At 40.8% G+C, this 19,617-nt stretch overlaps 1 protein-coding gene across 1 annotated transcript in view; it reads left to right on the forward strand.

The window, feature by feature from the left end:
• The window catches only part of NPR3 (natriuretic peptide receptor 3), a 41,290-nt gene extending 22,212 nt beyond the window's left edge, over positions 1 to 19,078 (forward strand). The window contains exons 4-8 of the mRNA XM_067315307.1: positions 7,217 to 7,352; positions 11,321 to 11,415; positions 14,116 to 14,251; positions 15,837 to 15,924; positions 18,967 to 19,078. Coding sequence (XP_067171408.1) covers positions 7,217 to 7,352; positions 11,321 to 11,415; positions 14,116 to 14,251; positions 15,837 to 15,924; positions 18,967 to 19,078 — 567 coding nt within the window. The remainder of the gene's footprint in view (positions 1 to 7,216; positions 7,353 to 11,320; positions 11,416 to 14,115; positions 14,252 to 15,836; positions 15,925 to 18,966) is intronic.
• Positions 19,079 to 19,617: the final 539 nt, after the last annotated feature.

The following is a 19,617-nucleotide window of genomic DNA, read 5'->3' on the forward strand; positions in this document are numbered from 1 at the left end:
TCCCTGAGCTCCTTGAAACTGGCAGCTTTTTTAAAATAAATTCCAGACATTTTCTGTTGATTTCTTTTTATTTCAGCATAACTTTTTGTGGAACAAAGGGTCAGCTTATGGTCCGCATCTGACTTTAAAGCCAATGAGGAGTTTGTTATGGTATTTGTTGTAGGCAGTATTTCAGTCCTATTGGATTAAGCATCCTTTTGTTTAGGTGTAACAAGGTCAGCAATGGCTCGGTGTGCCTGGGGTACACATCAGCCCGTGTACCAGCTGGGTCAGATGCACAGGTGAACGGGGCAGGCAGACAAAGGCACGGTCGCTTCCTGAAGGAGAAGGGCTTAGCCATGGTAGAGTATCTTTGTGTCCAAATTGCACAGAAAGCAGTACCGGGAGAGGAGCTCTCTTGGATCTCCTGGCCATGCACCTCCCATAGTTAGTGCCGTTGACTTCTGAGGAGCTTCATGTGCTCCGGCACATTGGTAAACCCCATCGCAAAGGACCTCCTACAGCCAAGAGCCTGCGGTGCTTCGGTCTTTCTCTGCTTTAGGCTACAGCTGCCGGCAGCCACAGGGAAGGAGGCGTAAGCACTGTGCCCAACCTTGGGGACTGCCTGGGAGCACAGGATACCTGTGGTGTGACAAGCTACCCCCAATTGATGTTGCATGCTGAAAAATACAATAGCATTTGAATAAATCTTTCTAAAATATGCATAATTTTTTACTGTTCCGTAATATCCACCTTCCCATTGCCATTCCTGCAGTTTCTTTCTACGTAAACACCTTACCCTAGTGAATGCTTATCCTCTTTGCCTAAGGAGTGATACAGGATCCAGCCCCAGATAACAAATGAGACGTGGGACAGTTGCTTATCCTTTAGAAAACACAGTGCTGAGCTCGGGCCTAATGTGTTTTTGAGCAGGCATCAGTTAATTTATGTATCTATACAGAGCTGGCATCAGGGAATACACTGGGTGAGAGACTGTCCTTGGTTACATCTGTGTTGCCGTGAATTTGGTGTAATGCTGTATATTCTTTTTCAGTGGTGAACTAATATTGAGGAAATGGCCTTCTCTGGACAAGACAATTTTTTCTGTTATTTTTCTCTTTCTCCTCCTGTTTCTTTGAAGCTCTAAGGTCCAGCTCCATTAGAGAAGCAGTCTGTTTGCCCAGGAGAACAGGCTGTGTTTTTAACATGTTGGAATTTAAACATACAGCTCTGATTAACTGTTTTGTAGCTTTATTCTGCTTTCTAGTGCCGGGCTGGTTTCAGTGATATGATTGCGGTGGGAGCAGGTCAGGCCCCTGGTGGTGTGTCCATGTCAGTGGGCACCATCCTGCAAGACATGACAGCTGTTTATGAGAGCTGGATGGGTGAATCCTATGGCTTTGCCTTTGTTACACTTGGGAGTCCTTGAAATCCCAATCCAGATACATAGAGCTGACTGTTAGCTGTAGATCAGATTAGGAACTCTGCGAGTGTCTGCTGCATAGCGGCATTAAGAAATCATGCAAGGATGTGAGGAGCTGGACGGTGAGTTAATGAGGCAGGCAGGCAGGACAATCTATGAGAGTGTTAGAGGTGGTAGGACTAACACGTTACTCCAAAGATGAAACAGGACATGGCATTACTGCTTTGAAATGTGCTTCACATACTTGCAGGTAATCCTCAGATGTAAGAGCACTCTTCCCTCAGCTTCCAAGTCACTGCATCTCACTTCCATCCAGAGTTTCTTGTTAAGTTTATGCAAACCAAAAATTTAATGGAAAATTATTTTCCAACAACTGTATTTTATCTTTTTTAAAAATAAAATCATTAAAACCAAATCAGTTTATATCTGCCAGTTGTCTACTGTATGGAGATCACAAGCACTTTTGTTCTGAGTTGGGGCAGCTCAAAGCATGAGCAGAGCAACTGATGAAGGAGCTGCTGAGGGCCTGTGAATGTCCCAGGAGCAGAAGGAGCGCTTGGCTCAATGACAGCAGTGGTAGCAGTGTGCTGAATGGGAACGTGTGACGTCAGCGAATGGCATCAAAGATAAAATGAGGAGTATATTGCCAGGTAGTGTCATTCAGCAGTAAACAACCGAAGATGTGTGTCCAGAAATGGATGAAAAAAGCTATTCCATGAGTTTCTTGCAGAAGCTCATAAAGCAAGGACAATAATTGGCTTGTTGAAGAAGGATTGAGAAGAGAGACCTGAGAATTAAATTACAGCTGCTTACAGAAAGACTATTCCATTGAGATATGTTAAAACAGAACAAGGTAGTAGAAAAAACGTCACGCTAAAATGTAAGATGTGTTGCCATGCCACAGAAATCCATGGTCAAACAAAGTGGATGAACCAACTTGGCAGGAGACTAGTTTGAAATGTGATATATGTATAACTGAAATACAGCTGCTATATTTGAACTATGTTGCTGTTATTTTGGCTGAGTCATGCCATACTTACATAGCATGGTACAGCATTGTTAAAATTCACAAGAGTTCGCTTACAGCATTCATAGTTCTGAAGTTTTATGTGATTGTAGCATCAAACTTCCAGATCTGATTGCTTTTAAAGTTTCATCCCTGTGGACTAATCCAAAAGATACTGAGCATTAGCTCACCTGAGCATTACCTCAAGCTGTGGTATCATTGTCAGGTACGTAACTTGGTAAGACACCTGCAAAACATTGGGATAGACGCCATGCGATCCCCCAGAGTCCTCAGGGATTTGGCTGGGGCTATAGTTTGACAGAACCTGAAAGTCACTGTGGATGTCCTGGGACGTATGTTCAGACAGCCAGTTTGGGGGATATTAGCTGTCTGACTTTGTAGGAGGAAAAAAAAGTACAGATCCCCCTGCCTAGCACTGAGGTGGTATGGATTGCTGTAATTGCTGTGATTCAGAGCTGGGCAGCTCCAGATGGAAGAGAGTAACGTTACTTAACAGTCAGTGGGCAGGATACGGAAAATTATGCGTCCTGTGTAGCTGTAGCTTGGCTGTCTTCCATGTCGGTAGTATTTTGCATTGCTGTGTATGCTGTTAACACCTTGATATATATGAATGGTGTGGTCACACTATAGCTGCTTGGGGAACTATAACTTTGAACCGTGTAAGATTTATTCATGTGATTTCCATGGAGAGGGTTTTTCTCTAATGGATGGTGGTTAATTAGAGTAGAAAGGTAGGAAAATAAAAAGAACAAATGTATGTTTATCTCATTCAGTTTTCCAGCTATGCAGTTAGCTTATCTGCTTTTAATTATACTGTAGCTTGAGTGGGACGTGAGTGTGATGTGGAAGGTATTGCAGGACGGGGAGTTTCACATATTTGTGCTGCAGCCTCCAAAGAGGTTCAGCAAAGTGGCAGCTTCTCTGCTGCTACTCATATTGCTCATGACACATTTTGGTGGGGTGGCTGTGCTGCGGAGTCAGCAAGACTTTAATAGACCTGACTTGTCGATAGTATTCACAGCATTTGGAGTTAACCTCTCACTTGTAGTTTAAAAATCAGCATAAAACGAATTGGAAAATACTGTCATCAAAAATGTCTGCTTTTATTCGAGCTCAACTAAAAGAATTAGTAATTGCCTACAAGATTAGGGGATCTTTAAAATCTTAAGCTGTGTAGTGTCTTCCTGAGGGCTATCTAAGGTTGAACCACACATTATTAGCTACCATGCAGACCTTCGAGCAACCTATAAAGACATCTTCACAATTATTCTTGTCCCCACTTGACACATTCATGGAAAGTCCACTTCTTCTAGCCCTTTAAACCTTTCATTCCCACAATAGTATATTTCTTGCAGCAAGGGAAGAATATATTGTTTTTTACAAGTGTGATCTGCTTTTACTGACAGATATTCTAAAACCTGAATAAACACAGACCAAAAAAATGTAAAAATTGCGGAGAAAAGTTTGGTGTCAATCTGGTCATTTTTGATAGGTTGTCAAGATTTTCTAAAGATATCAATCATTTGGGTACTTCAGTTTTGGGATATGCATCTTGAGAAGCTTTGGTGTCCTGATAGAGTGATGTCACTGTCTGCAATTCAGGCCTCTCTTTAAGTTATTTCATACAGCACACTAAGTCTTGTTTCTTTTGAAAATACTGGCTATTTTTTTTTAATTTTCTACATGCACATGCACACATGCGCGCACACACAGATTTAATGCTTAGATACCTAAATAATGCTAGACAGAAATTATATGAAACTTCTCAAGTATATGTAGGCTGAAAATTGACAAAAAATTATTTTTGAATTGATTGTAGAACGGAAGCTATGTTTAAAAAAAAAGAAAGGAGGGGGGAGGAGAAAAATAAAGAAAAGTCTTCTTACCCATGAGATACATGAGGTACAGTAATACTCAGAGCTAATCTTGTCCAAAAGGGAAGTCCTGGGACACCATTCTAGTAAGTCAGGAGTGGTATCGGATTCACCATCTGGCACAAATTTTGGACTCTTTTTATTCAGCAGGTTTGTTGTAGATGATCTTAGTCACAGCAACAGGTCTGCAAAATGAACCTGAATAAACTCTAGGCAAGTAGAAAATGAAACACAGAAATAGAAACAACAACCCCTTCAAAATTATCTCAGGTTGTTAAATAGCTATTTCATACTTGAATATTCCTCCTGTCTCAGATGTTCTCTCCTTTCCAGCTTAGAGCAGTCCTGAGCTCTGATTACATGTCATGCATCCCATCCTCAGTGCAGGACCATGCAACTTCTGAATGACCCAGCAAGATGATAGGCAGGAAAACTTTATGCCCTTCATGGTATCCTGTATCCCTCTTCAAAAACTGGTGCTGGAGAAATCTGAAGAGTAGCCAGTGTGCCCAACATTTGCTTGGCCGGGGAGTGCTTTCCAGCTGCAGTTAGTAAATACTACTCTTTTTCTAAAAGACTTGAAATAGCATAAATTGCCAGTAGTTTCACCTTCCTTGAGAATGTAAGGGAAAATGCTGGATTTTGTACTAGAGGAACTGCGAGGTGGCACGGATGATTTTCTGATGATTTGCCTATGCAATGTCAGGACTCCTGGCCAAGGGGCAAGGCAGGAGGCTGCAGCAATACCCTCCCAGACTGCCAGGCGAGTTTTGCCAAGGCTCATCTGGCAAGTCTTCTGTAGCGTCTACAGGAGGGTTTTCAGGCTGGTTGCATGGGTAGATTTCAGATTGAGCAAGTTAGCTGACAAAACAGATTTTGATGGTTGCTGTGTTACACTGAGAGGTCTTTGCCATGGACAAAGGAAGCGACAAATAGCTTTCCTTGAAACTCATGCCAACCACAAGCTGTAAATCAGTCAGCAGGCAATCAGAGAGACTCATTCCTTCTCCTCCTGAGAGAATGAGTGTCACATCATGAAAGCCTGTGTTTGATCATCCACAGGTCACTTGGATTCTAAGGCTGGCACGTAAAGCGGTGGCCCAGCTTTGTGAGTTGCTTTTTTGTCTGTTTGTTTGGTTTTTGTCTTGAAAAATTAAATCCCCCACTGGCAAAGCCTGTCCTAGTGTGCACTTTCTCCATCAGCTCTTACTGTTCTACCAAAAGGTTGACTTTCACCTTCTCTTTTGTGCTTTCTCTTTAGGTCAAAATAACTTCAGCTGCATTTTAGTCTTTGGCTGTCTTACTGAACTGAGCTGTTCTGCGCCTTCTGTTACACTGGCTTCTTTTTCCCTAAATTTTGGTGAACTTTCTTAATGAAACATAGGTCAAAGTTATCTAAAAGTCCAATTTTAAATGCCAGAGAAATGTAAACTTTCATATTATCAGTGAGTGGGTTTAATTCTCCTTACTGTTGGCAACCAGTTTAAGAGTGAAAGAATGTCTTGTATGTAATTACATAACCGGGAGCTTGGTTAGTTCAGCTCGGCCAATCAACTATGTAATACTTTTTATCTATGGAGCAGTTATTTACTTAACTGGCTACATCTTTTTGCTCTTTTAATGTCCAGCTAAAACTGTGGGAGTTCAAGCAGTGCTTTATTTACCAACATTTTTTAGTTGTTTAGATATACTGAAATTGAAGATAAGCTAAATATTGTTTCTAACCAGGAGAATATTTATAGAAGGGTGTTGTTCACTGGAAATGGCAATAAAAGGCCCCATAATGTGCTACAACCTTTGCTTACACCTTTGCTATTTCCAGCACATCAGGCACTTTTCCAGTGTAACTAAACTGTGAGTGAATGGGAACATCCTTCTTTCAGCTGAAAAGATAATTAATTCTGAATTATTGCACATCAAGCTGGGATGTGCATCAAACAGGACGGAGATGTGAGTTGCTGCTTAGAGGAGAGGAATACCTGTGCTGTTCAAGGCACTTGCATGTCTGCTCCTTGGTGATGGGCCCAGATCTGAACTCAGCACCTAACGTTCCTTGCTTCATCACTGAGGTGCACATGGCTCGGGTGAACAAATCCGTAACGTTTGTGCAGTGCTCTGCTTTTAACTATTTCTGATACTCAGAGTGTTGCAGGACAAAAGCTGCAGGCTGGCTGTATTGACTCGTGGAGGACATCACCAATTTGCAGCAGTCTCCTTATATTAGTGTTAGAAAGCGACATTTTGTGTAGTTCATGTCATTTACTGAAAAAAACTATTAAAGATAGGAAACTGTTCTCCTGGCAGTCCCAGAGAATGCATTACTGTACAGGGTAAGCAGCTTCCTCCATTGCTCATTCACTGGTGGAGAGATGCTCAGCTGAGCAAGGGCCAGAAATGGAAGTGGTAATCATTAAACAAGCAAATCCACCAGTCAGTAAAACTTGTGCTCTCCAAAAAAATCATGGCAAAGCATACTTCCCAATCCTGACAGATGCTAAGTCCTTTGTGCAGAGGGGGGAGGACGTTCTCGGTGCTGCGGGATGAGGGTGCTCAGCACCTTACGGAACCTCACATGATCAGCAGCAGAATTTGTGCAGTTTGGCATGGAAACTGTGATCAGCAAATTTCTCCCCTATCTGCAGAACTATTCAGACACAACATTAAAGTGCAATTTGAGCGTTCAGAATAGCAGATAGTAGTTAACTGTTTTTAAAAGTGGGTCAAAAGTTACCCTTTTCCTCTTGCTTTTTTTTTTTTTGAAACACATTCCTTTGTGTTTCAGCAGTTGAGAAAATAACCCTCCAAATTGGTTATTTTGATTAATCTGGAGATTTTCTCCAGTTAAGCAATTCCGTAGGGAAGACAGATGTTTTTCATGTGTCAATTGCCATTGCTTTTTTTTTTTCTTTTTAGGTGAACATGTTTGTGGAAGGATTCCATGATGCTATTCTTCTTTATGCTCTAGCTTTACAGGAAGTCCTGAAGTATGGTTTCAGTAAGAAAGATGGGGAAAAAATTGTTCAGCAAACACGGAACAGAACATATGAAGGTAAGACGTAATATGGAATTCCAGTTTTCAGAGTCAAAAAAAATGCAGGTCTTTAGTGTGTGCAGAATAAGGACCAGTGCCTATCCAACTCTTAAATGAGAAGCAGATATCCATATGAAACCATGTACATTTTTAAGGCTGCCTCACATACCAGTCTAAACTTTTTTTGCACCATCCCTTGAGGTGTTATTCAGTTCAAAGAACTAACAATTTAATGACCCTCACTGATGTTGTAAAGAAATACCAATAATTTTCTCAGGCTCCTTTGTTTTTGAAAAGATTACAGCTGCTCACGTTACTCAAGTGCATCTATTAGCTCTCAGATTGCCTCATTCTTTCCATTTGACTTTTTTATCTTAAAAGGCTGGGAATGGATCGAAGCAAGCAGGTGCCAATTTTTTTTGTTTCTTGACAGGCTCTTTTGGGCCCTGGAAGGATTTCCTCCCAGCCTCTTTCATGACTTTTGCATGTTATCTCAGAGGCAGCAGCTGAATAGTACTGTGACTTTCTGTGCCTAATCCTGAAGGCTGTGATTCCGCAGTGCAACTGGCACGTGTTTGCCACCTTACTGATGTAAAGCTATGTGAGTGCTTTTGCCAGGCAGGGTTATTAATAAAGAAACAGAGTTCTGATATTGTTGGATTCATCTATCATCTCTTATAATATTCCAGTCTTTTGGAGTACAACTGATGAGATTTCCAATGGAAATGCCTAAGAGAAAGAAACATTTTCCCTTGATAAGAAGCCAATTATTAATTTAAACATCTAAGGAAAACTCAGTGGCCAGATTCTCTGCTCTAAGAGCACACACTGGACATAGTGGAGGAAAGCAAGAAGGACAGTGGCTGAAAACCTCTTACGTTCTCAAATTATGGCTGAACAGGAGGCAAAACAGCCCACAGTGTGGCTTTAGACAACCCTGGGTTTGCTTTAAATGATGTTGGCTGCAGTCATCCCATAAGGACACCTGCACCAACTGCAGACTGTGCTCAGTGCTGAATGCCTTGTTATCTCCCGTCTCATCCATGGCTTCCCAAAACATACTCCTTTAACAGAGGTAACCTGCTGTTTAAAGAGTTGCCTCACTGTTTGGCCATCCTATGAATGAACAGATGCTCCAGCACAGCCTGTCTGTGTTTTCTTGCCTAATATTCTGCTCCAGAAAGCCACCAGATGATGTGCCCATGCAAGACTTCTCTAGTGCCATGTGCTCCATGCAGAGGAGACCACAGGTTACACAATAGGTTCTCACACCTTATTTGTAAAACCAGCCAGGAGGAAACGAATGTTCTCTTTCCCCACTTGTGAAAACCAGTTTGTTGTTGCTGGGTGACCTGTCACAGCTATTCTGAAAACATAACTGCCAAGTTGAGCTGTGAGGGCACAGCTTGCAAGGTCAAAATGCCATATAAGTTATATGCCATCTCCTCCCTGTGGCAGTACTTTGCTGAACTTAATTTTACAAGGATAGGCCTGATTTAAAAAGAAGCCTTCAACCTGGCTTCTTACAATCCAGTCCTTTTAGGAAAATCACATCCCTTTATCCTGTTTGTAAGCACCTTTCTAAAATAAATACAGCATCACAGCATACAGTCCATCCATGCAGTTACCAGGTCTGTTGCAGGGCTGAGGCTTTATAATTCACTTAAATTTTTGCAGGCCTCGATCATCAGAAATATAATTGCTGTCATTAATTTGTAATTGCTGACATATAGATCTCTAATTGCCTGTGCACCTCGTCTTACAGCTGGCTCTGAGTAGGTGACCCATCAGAAACCCGACTGGATGTGGATGCCATTTCACGCAGCATTCACAGACAGTCCCAACTGCCAGCCACAAGTGCACAGACAACAACATGTACTTCAGAAAAGAAGGCTGAAGTGATCAAAATATTTCTTGGGTTTACCAAATATGGGGAATACCAATATTTCTGGGTTATTAGAGACACCTTGATATGACTGAAGTCAATATTTTGTGGGCAGTATTCTTGTTCCATTAAGGTTTCCTCTGAAACAGTGGCAACATTTTTGGTATGTAAATATCTAACGTAATCTAACAAAAAGATAGTCCAGATAAAATTCTTCTAGATTCATCCAAATGTAGTACTACTTTGAGGTGTCGTAAAATTTCCTAAATATGCTTCTTCAGGAGGAATGTTTTAGGAAATATTGAAATTTCAACTCTTTGTTTTGATTTATATTGCAAGTCAAAAAATTAGTGTTTCCCATTAAAAAAAATCCCATAGGAAATCTGAATTTTAGCAAGTTCTAGTACCTACTCCAATAATTCAGTTTTGGCTTGCTTAGGCCAGGAAAGTGTCTGTTCCCTATAAAGCCTCCTGCCAAATCCAGCAACCTGATTGCCATGTAGGCAAGGACATTGCAGCTCTTTATAGCGGTCTCTTTCAGTGCTTTTGTAGCCAACTGGTTATGCCCATTCTGTCCTCCTGCAATAATCAAATTTGCAAATTTACTGTACTGTTATACTTAAAACTAGATGTTTGACAGTAAATCTTTTGATTAACAGTACATATGCTGAAAATCACAATAGGCCTAAACATTCCTGATATCACTATGTTAAAGTGGGAACAGAGAACAGATAAATGTAGGTGTGTTAATCTGTTGCAGGTTTATTGTTATTAGGTATGTTGAGGGGAATTTGCACTCTGGCTGAATAGCTGACTTCTCTTTTCTGATTTACAGTCACTGGCAGCCTGATTCTCTACTGCTTTGTGCCTGGCATAATCACGTAACCTGTGTAACATGGATATAAAGTGATGCTTGTTTGACTTGCACTGGCTTTGCACAGGTGTAAATTGCTACATTTGGTGTCAGGCAGTGGAAGATCACATTTCAGCAGCCTCTCAGCATGAGGACAGTTAAGCATTGAAACAGAGGTTGTACAGTCCCCCAGCTTTGAGGTTTCCAAGACCATATAAATCCCTGAGCAGCCTATTCTGACCTCCTAGCTGACCCTCTTTGAGCAGGAGGTTGGACTAGAGACCTCCTGCTTGATGTCCCTTCCTGCTTGAATTATGCTATGATTATAAGTTTTCCCAAAGTTTCCTAGAATATTAGTAGTAGTTACAGATACAGATGGTGTCTAAGACATGCACAATACATACCAGATGTTTAATTTATTCCTCATTATTAAAAACAAATTCTGAAATCATCAGGAATCAGACATGATTTCATGTATAGAATTTTTAATGTGACTTCATTGTATGAAGGGCTGCTAAGATGAAGCCATGACCTGTCAGTTAGAGTGGTCTTTAGAAGTCTAAATTTTGTTAAAGTATGTGAAACAAGACTGGCAGCTGGCCTAAGGGAATGTCAGATTCTACCCTCAAACGTGTAAAGGAAGGAAGTGCACTGGGGTCAAAAATATAAAATGAACAGCACCATATTATGCAGTTAATCATATGTAAATGAATGCAGGATTTAATGTACATTTAATGTACAGTATGTGGTTCCTCTTTTCTCCCTTCCCACCCCCCTCCAATATCCTATCAGATAGGATACAACGCTGGATTAGCTGCATGGGTGCCCCAAGCTCCATCAGGCTGTGGGGCTTCTGGCTGTGCCCTGGAGGTCTCTGCAGCGCATGAACTGGACTGTCTTTACTGAGACATCTTTAGCTATTTTGGGGCTGAGCTCTCTGTAGATAATTTGCGTTAAAAGTATTTTTGTTTTATTCTGGCCCACTGGCTCTCTGGATAAGATTTTTCTCACATATTCCCTAGTCTCACACATTTGATATTTAAAAAGGAGAAATGTTAAGAATTCAGGAATGCAGACACCGAGCTGAAATTACAATTTCTTTTGGAATGTCAACAAAAATGCTGGGAGACTGATGAGATTTCCTGTCATATCAGTCTGTAAAACCTGTCCACTGTTTTCTTGTTTTCCTTGGAAAGGCTCAGTATTTTAACTAATTAATTTTCTAATTCCTCACATGCCATTCTTTAGGCATTGCAGGGCAGGTGTCCATTGATGCCAATGGAGACAGATATGGGGATTTCTCTGTGATTGCAATGACGGACCCAGAGGCAGGCACACAAGAGGTAAGGAAACAAACACTATTTCAATTGACCACTGATGAGTTAACCAGTTTGATGTAACATCATATCATCTGTTTAGTTAGTGGGCATCTGTTTATTAAATATACACATTAAAATGGTATTGCTGAGTTTATTAATACATACATTGCCCTAACTCCAGCTGAAGCATATAGGTACCTTACCATTGCACTGTTAGTTGCAATGTCAGCATCAACCCGAGCTTTGCTAGCCTTCCCCATTTTGTCAGAGGCCAGCAAGCTGGACATTTTTGTGTGTGGATTTGAATCTAATGAAGGAAACTCTCAAATTATTGTTCATGTCAGAGCTGCAGTAAATACAAACTCAGGAAGTCTTTTTAAATGTCTATGATCACTAGTGCATTTTGGTGGGTAAAAATGGCTGAAAAACACCAGCAGTGACTTACAGACACTCCCGGGGTAGGAGTAATGATCATTACTTAAAGTTAGTAGGACAAATTGATTGGGATAAGTTTGATAGGAACGAAGTGTATCTCTTCTTTTTGCTCAGCGTGTTAGCTTTTTGTCATGTTTATCAATTTAGTCTAATTCTTCTAGCCTTCCTTCCTTTGCTTTCATTCACTTCCAATTCAGACTATCTTTCATTTCTTTGATGTTGCATTCCTCTTCCCCTTTAGTATATTTCTCATCTTAATTTCTCTCTGCTTTATGATGATACATATAAGTATACTTACAAGTAACATATTCAATATGCAATTATTTATTACTTGTTTCCGCTACATTCATTTTTGCCTTCATGCTTCACTCTGACTAATAACATGGTTTCTTTGATGTCTTTGTTTTATTCATTCTGCTGATTCCTTCCATGTCAGCATGAAAACTTTTGTTTCTCAGTGGAACAGAGCCAGACAAATCCGTGTTTGGTCAGAGCTGTTTTCCTAAATCCATTCATAGAGTTTAAAGCTAGAAGAAAACATCAGGTTACCTAGCGTGACCTCTGCTGCATCACAGGCAGGCACAGTCTCTTACCCTTGTATGGAGCCTGGTAGTTTACATGTGAGTAAAGCTCACCCTCTCAGAGGCATTCATTTTTCATTTGAAGACACTGAAAAACAGGGACTGTCTCACTTGTTCCCTCAGTGTTTGTTCCAGTGTTTAACCACTCTTGCTCTTTAAAAATGTGTATCCTATTTCTCATCTGAATCAGTTTGATTGCTGCTACATATTTGTTCTTGATAAGTCTTCCTGCATCCTTTTATATTCAGTAAGTCCTCTTGGTAGAGGAGAATTACACTGTAATAAAGACACCTCTCCCACTCCTGTTCGATAAATGAAACAGTCTCTCAGTGAATTGTGTGCTGCCTGCAAATGGTCTCCAAGGCTTTTTTTCTGTATTTTTTCTAGTTTACTGAATTTGCCTGTATTTTTGAACTAATATAAAAAAGTCTTTCTTTTAAGGTCTTAACTTGCAATACTGGGAGAAGAATCTGCTCCCTTATTTAATGTGAAATCTACCTTTGTGTACCTAACCAGGGCAAACGTTACGTGCCTTCTAAATCTTTCTCTTCAAAATGGAGTTCAGGTGTAAGATTTGAACTGGTTATCATTAGCCTGAATAAAAGAAGTGTTACTCTAATATCTAAACCCAATGTATTTATAGATATATCTTATCCATAATTGGAAACTTAGGCCTTTTGATGTGCTTCTGCCATCCCTGCTGACTACTTCAGTGTCTGTGCATCATATATGGCCTTTTACCTTTATTAGAGTGCATAGATTTTTGGGAACTACTTTCAGATGACTGACCTACTACTGTTGCCACAATTTAGTCCTGCAGCTTTGTAGTAGATCCAGTGTATCTTATCTTGAATAAAGCCTGGATTTACCTTTGAGGACAGGATGTAAATTCTAAAGCATCTTGATGAATTGGTCTGAAATAATAGCACGTTACCAGAATGGTAAACCGAAAATGCCTTTTCTATATAAATATAAACGACTGCAGAATTACAAGGTAGAGAATAACTGACTCTGTACTAATTCTGCAGAAGATGTGAAGGTTTTAGCTGAACCTCAAGTACCTCCAGGTCCATCCAAAAAAGAAAAGTCCATTCAGGAATGTGCAGTCAGGAACATCAGAACTTTAGTTGGCTGGGTGTCCTGAAGACCTCCACTGCAGTACAGCCAGTCCTGAGCACTCAACCCATGGTGCAGCAATTTAAGAAAGTCCAGGGAGAGCAGCAGGAATATGCAGAGGGCTAAAACACTTGTGTGAAGCAGGTTTATACAGAAGAGAAGCCTGAGGGGAGATATTATAGCAGTCTATGAATATGTAAACAGACGTTTCAGAAAGGAAAAGCCTCTGTGTCCACTGGCAATAGAATAAGTAGTGATGGATGATTACAACAAGGGAGATCTAGGTTGCATGTTAGGGAAAACCACTAACAGTAAAGATAGCTAAGCTCCAGAATAATTGCCTGCAGGAGCTGTCAAGGCTCCATCTTTGGAGGCTTGTAAGAGCAGGTTAGATAAGCATCTGCCAGGAATGCTTTCGTTCAGCTGATCCTGCCTTGGGGCAAGGCATGGACTACATGACCTCCCAAAGACCCCTTCAGCCCTATTCTCCGTCATTCAACATCCTGCCGCAAAAGTTCGAGTGATGCACCTCTCTTGTTTGCTTTCCATAGTTAACAGGAAAATCCTTTCGTTCCTTTCTTTTTTTGCATAGGTGATCGGGGACTACTATGGAAAGCAGGGACGTTTTGAAATTCGATCAAATGTGAAATATCCTTGGAGTCACAGCAGGCTGAGATTAGATGAAAGCCGTGTTTCAGAGCACACAAACAATACACCATGTAAATCATGTAAGTTTAGCGATGTAATGCTTGCATCCAGGCTGTCCGAGAGAGGAATCCATGCGGTGATGCAGCATAATGGGCTGTATTAGATTGCTTAGCACAGTTGTCCAACTGAGACATCGTGACTATGTCTCTCTGCTGACCATTCGGGAAGCCAGAGTCTGACAGCCCTGGATAGTACGTGGTCTGAATCACTCTCCTGAACTTAAATATGATAGTAATCATGATGCCTGCATGAGGCACTGGCCCAGTGTCCTGGAGGCTCTGGGACCTTCCAGGGGCTAAAAGGTAAAATCTCTTTTAGTCAGAAAGAAGCAAACGAAGGATGTAGCTGAACCTTTTAGTAGAGAATAATCATGTTGATAATTAGAACTTGGGGAGCCCAGTCTGACAGGAGCAGTGTTTGCTCTCCCAGTGCAGAATGATTTTTCAGTGCTGAGAGGAGGCACTGTGAGGAGTCCAGTAAGGTGAGAAGAAGTAAAGTAGGTTGAACAGGCTAACCACTGGGAATCCAGAAGGTTGGGACTACTCTCCACAGAGCAATGTCCTTGTTTTCCAGCATACTGAGTCTGCAGACCATGTCATACTGAGCAGGGCACTGCAAGGAGATAAGGGTAGGAAGATGGGGGTGCCTGAATGGCAAAGTGTGGTCTTAGGTCTTTGCAGGAAACAAATTGCTAGCCCTGCAGTGAAAAAGTATTCACAGCTTGTTAATTCATCAATCCCTCCAAAACCCTATGCATATAAATGCTGGAGAGACTGCTTCTAGGCCATGCCCTCCACGCTCAGCACAGATACACAGTGTAGCTATGCACCTTGTTCCTTCCACACATCTTGGTGTACAGAGACAATCCCCTCAAAGGGTCAAGGATAAACAAAGAGGAGGGAGCTGTTTAATTTCCTTATTTCTTCTCTGTTCCTTTCCACGAACCTGGGTTTAGGCATGGAGAAAGGGAGCAGGCTGCACCCACCTGAAAATGCCATTGTTGTTTAGCTTCCCTGTGCTTCCCAGAATGACAGTCCCTGCTAGGGTTCCCCTTTAGCCACTGTGTCCCCGCTCTGCCCCTGTTCAGACTTGGGGCAGGGCAAAGCTCATGTGGCTTTAACTTGAAACAGCATAGTTTCAGAAAAAGTCTGTGGAGCTGTTGAATAATCATACAGTCATTTTAGTAAACCTGGCTGATAGTTGGTTATGATGCTAAACCAGGTGAAATAAGATTGTTTCTTAGGTGATATTCAGTGCTGATTCCTATTACATGACTTGTTACAATCACAGTCCAGGTGGTGTGATTCAGATCAAGCTGTCCAGACCAGTTTCTTAACAACATTTCTGCATATAACATCTTTACGATTCTGACTTCGTTTGGCACTGACCTTGGGGGCTTGTTTAACCTCAAGGAAAGCAGGGACAAAAAATAAACATGCAGGAACTGGAACTGAAGAAAAGATTCCCACGGAGTCCTGAACTCTGAATGGCTTTCGTTATTGTCTGATGCTGGTCATTCATTTCCTAGTCCTGTGTATTTTCGAAAATGTGAATGCAAATAGTTCTCAATGTGAACCCTGATGGTTTATTTTTCCCTTTTTCAAGCAGGTGGTCTAGGAGAATCAGCAGTTACAGGAATAGTTGTGGGCGCTTTGCTCGGAGCAGGATTGCTAATGGCTTTTTACTTTTTCAGGTCAGTCCAATTAATTTAAATTTTCTTAAACTCTTTACTCTTTTATAAACCTCTCAGCTCTTGGCAGCACATCCTTGATGTGAAGAAGATGGGAGACAGAGAGGCACCATAATCATCTGTGGTAAAATTCCCACCAAAGACAGTGAACATACTTTGACTGTCCTTATCTTCTGTGCGTATCCAAATCATTTTATGGATTCAGAGCCTTGTCCTGTAAACGCTTACATCTCTGAGTAACTTTACTCGAGGAAATAATTCCAGTGTGTTCCGTTCATTCACAACTCCCTTGATAAAATGTCTTGGCCTTAAAAGCCGCCTTTCTTTGGTATTCCTTGCCAGCTTAATTGTGCAGTCTGTGATCGTGCAAGAGATTTATTTCACTTGCCTGGTACCATGCTTAGTTTTGATTATTGAGCAGAATTCTCCTGAAAGCTAGAAGGAGATTTCTGTTTTGGTTTAAGAGAACATTTGGATTTCAAAGCCGTACGTTTAACTTAATAAACTGGTGTCAGGGCTGGGTGATTGATGTTTCATGCCTCTTTAAGAAAAATAATGCTTATGTTGTTGGTCAGCAAATCTAAAGTGTTAAGAGTTGATCCTGCACTAACAGACCAAATTATTATAACACCTGTTCAGCATCCTATATATGGTGTGATTTATCCTCTTATGGCAAGGAACAGAAAAGACAAGTAGGAGAATAGAATTAACCTCTGCATATAACAATCAAATCATATTCTTCAATGAAAAGAATTACTTATAAAACACATTAACAAAATGAAACAAGCAAAACCTGCTTTAATTCACCAGCCTGCGTCCAAGTTTTCAAAATATCTCAGAGCCCAGGGTTATTCATCCAGTATTTATAGCTGAAATCTATAGGAAGACTGATGCTAGTTGCATGGCCAGTTAATGTACTGTTATAAGAGGAGAGGACCTTTGCTGTTCATGTTATAAAAACTCTATGGCTAGAGAAAAAGGGGTTTTTGCATGTGTTTAGTGCTTATGTTTGCATAACATAATGTAGACATTATTTGGGTCTAAGACAAAGCAAGATAGTTGAAACTGATTTGTCTTTGAAAAACCAAAAAAAGAGAAAAGATGTGTGTCTATATTGTATGTCATCATAGGCTCTTGCATTTTTTATACCTTCCCAATCTGAGATGATAACTTTTAGGTGTTTTTTTTAGCATAGCTGATACTGAGAGGGAGTTTGTGGGTGGGGACAGGAAATGTGGCAAAAGACTCATCCTTAGCTGGTATAAAAGTATATGAAGCATTCAGTGTAGGAACAGCTCTTGAACTCTTAAGCATCTGACACTAAGATTTGGGATGGAAATTTATGTGAGCAAAGCTGGGTGGATATCCATGCTTCAGCTCAACACCTAGTCGTCTTATTTATGGTCAAAGGGGAGAAATAGGCACATTTTTGGTGCAGTTCATGTCATCTTCATGTAAAATAGGTCAGAAGAATGCCTCCTAGAAAGGCCTATTTCTCTCTGACTATTAAGGAAGGTGCAGGTATCTCAGATGGACCTGCACATTGGAGACGTCTAAAAGCACGCAGGTGAATTTAACCCTGGAGATCTGATCGCACCCTTTGAAAGGAGAAATGTGGTCCTTTCTCCTTTAGAATAAGTGTATGAAACATGTCGTATCAGGATGTATGGCTCAGATTTTCAGAAAATGCAGATCTGGGAACTGTGTGCCTGGAAGCGATTGGTACCTGCAGCTTCTACAGTGTTTGTACTGCATATTCACCTTCTGATTGCATCTCTCTGATCATTTGGATCTATAATCACCACAAATGGACATGTAAATACTGTTTTGAGTGTGCATATGAACTCTGTTGAAGAATCTGTGTTGTGCTTCTGATATGTAGCTTTGAAAGGATTTAAAGGTGAAGAGCTGCATTTCTAAAATGTGAGCCTGTCCTTGTGCCTGAGCTACTTCTGTGCATTCTCTGACCTGTGAAAGGACTGACTTGAATAAGCATAAATGAAGAATATAGGTTTTTAAAGTTTTTTTTGAAGCCTACAGATACAGACACAGATGTCTAGGGGAGTTTTTCAGGATGGGTAGGTACCCGCTTTCTATTGAACCACCTTATCCGGCTAGAAGACCTTTTTAAAAATCTTGTTTTGAAAATCCTTCTTTCATCGCTATATGTCTGACTCTGACTCCTGCTACACATGCAGATGGAACAGAGATATCCTTGGCATACAGACATTTTGTCCTGCATCTGCACAAGCAGTTCTGTATGCAGAGGGGCTGGACTCTTAAGGCCCTTTTGAAAAATTGGTCCTGAAACCCAATAGATGCATAAATGCATAAAATATAAACGTGGGGAGTCTAATGATTTTTTTTTTTTGAGATCTGAGTACTAAAGAGGAACAGAAAAGCAATCTGAAGGCTTCTGTTTGACATATAAATTAGCATTAACAGAATTCTTCAAAAGGACATGGAGGAAGATGCACAGGAAAAACTGTCTGATGCATGAGCAGTTGTATTTACTCCTTATCTATCCTCTACAGCCCACTTCTTAATTCATCTTACTACCTCCACTGACATTATAAACATAGTAGTTTTCCTCAGAGGGAGATGGGAGGATTAGTTAGTTAATAAATAGTTTCAGTGAGAAATGCAACTGAATAAAGAGTCAGCTCCATTGTTTGAACTCTGCAGAAAGTGCCCCTGAATACAGGAAAGAAATTTGGCTTTGATCAGTATAAAGCAGTGATGTGACACAGTTCACATGCCACTTCACAAAAACTTCCTAATCACTTAGATCAGAAATTTTCAAAGAAACAAACGTCTGTGTCTTGATGCTTTGAGACTGCTGTGTAGAAATTAACAGGCATTCTTGGGCTTGGGTAAAAGTTTCAAGGCAAACTACTTTAATCTTTGACCAGGGCTTCACATTCTGTCGCATTTCATTTTTCAACTGGAACCCAGCTGTCCCCTACAGGCATTCTGTATAAGGGAAGTCCTGTTATCCTATAGCAGGAGAAGGATTTATCACTCTGTTCTTCTCCTTTCATGCAGAAAGAAATACAGAATAACTATTGAAAGACGAACTCGACAGGAGGACTGTAACATGGGGAAACATCGGCAGTTACGTGAAGACTCCATTAGATCTCATTTTTCTGCTGCATAAAGAAGAAGAAAAATAATCCCATTCTTCCTGGAAAAAGAAATTAGGGAAATGGACACAACCAAAGACATCAGTGTAAAAAGAAGAGGCTCTCGAAGAACTCACTCTTTTAAGCAGTAATTTTATCTTAATTTCTTTCAGAAGCTCAGGAATGATTTACTAATTACATTAAGCCACATGGCCTTTCATCTCATGAGAAAGGAAAATGACACAGTTTGATCTTATAAGACGTACTTAATGTGTAAAGACAGTATTTCTTAAGGCATATGCTAAGGGCAGCAGATTTGGGCTTGGTTGATGGGGATGCCTCTTTCTGTTCCCTTTTTTTTTTTTAGCTCCTACTGCCTCCTTCCTTAATGACATCTCCCTTGTGGGTATCGAATGTGGTTTCACAGACACAGGTGCTGCTTTGCTGTCAAATTGAAAAAAGGGGTTCCCTTGGGGTTTGATCCTGCATCGCTGAATGATTGCTGTTGATTACAGGGGATGCAGGATTGGATATATGGAGTTCATTCCTGGGAGGGAACTGGCGCTTGGCTGTA

The sequence above is a fragment of the Apteryx mantelli genome, chromosome Z (assembly GCF_036417845.1).
Source record: "Apteryx mantelli isolate bAptMan1 chromosome Z, bAptMan1.hap1, whole genome shotgun sequence".
Taxonomy (NCBI): Eukaryota; Metazoa; Chordata; class Aves; order Apterygiformes; family Apterygidae; genus Apteryx; species Apteryx mantelli.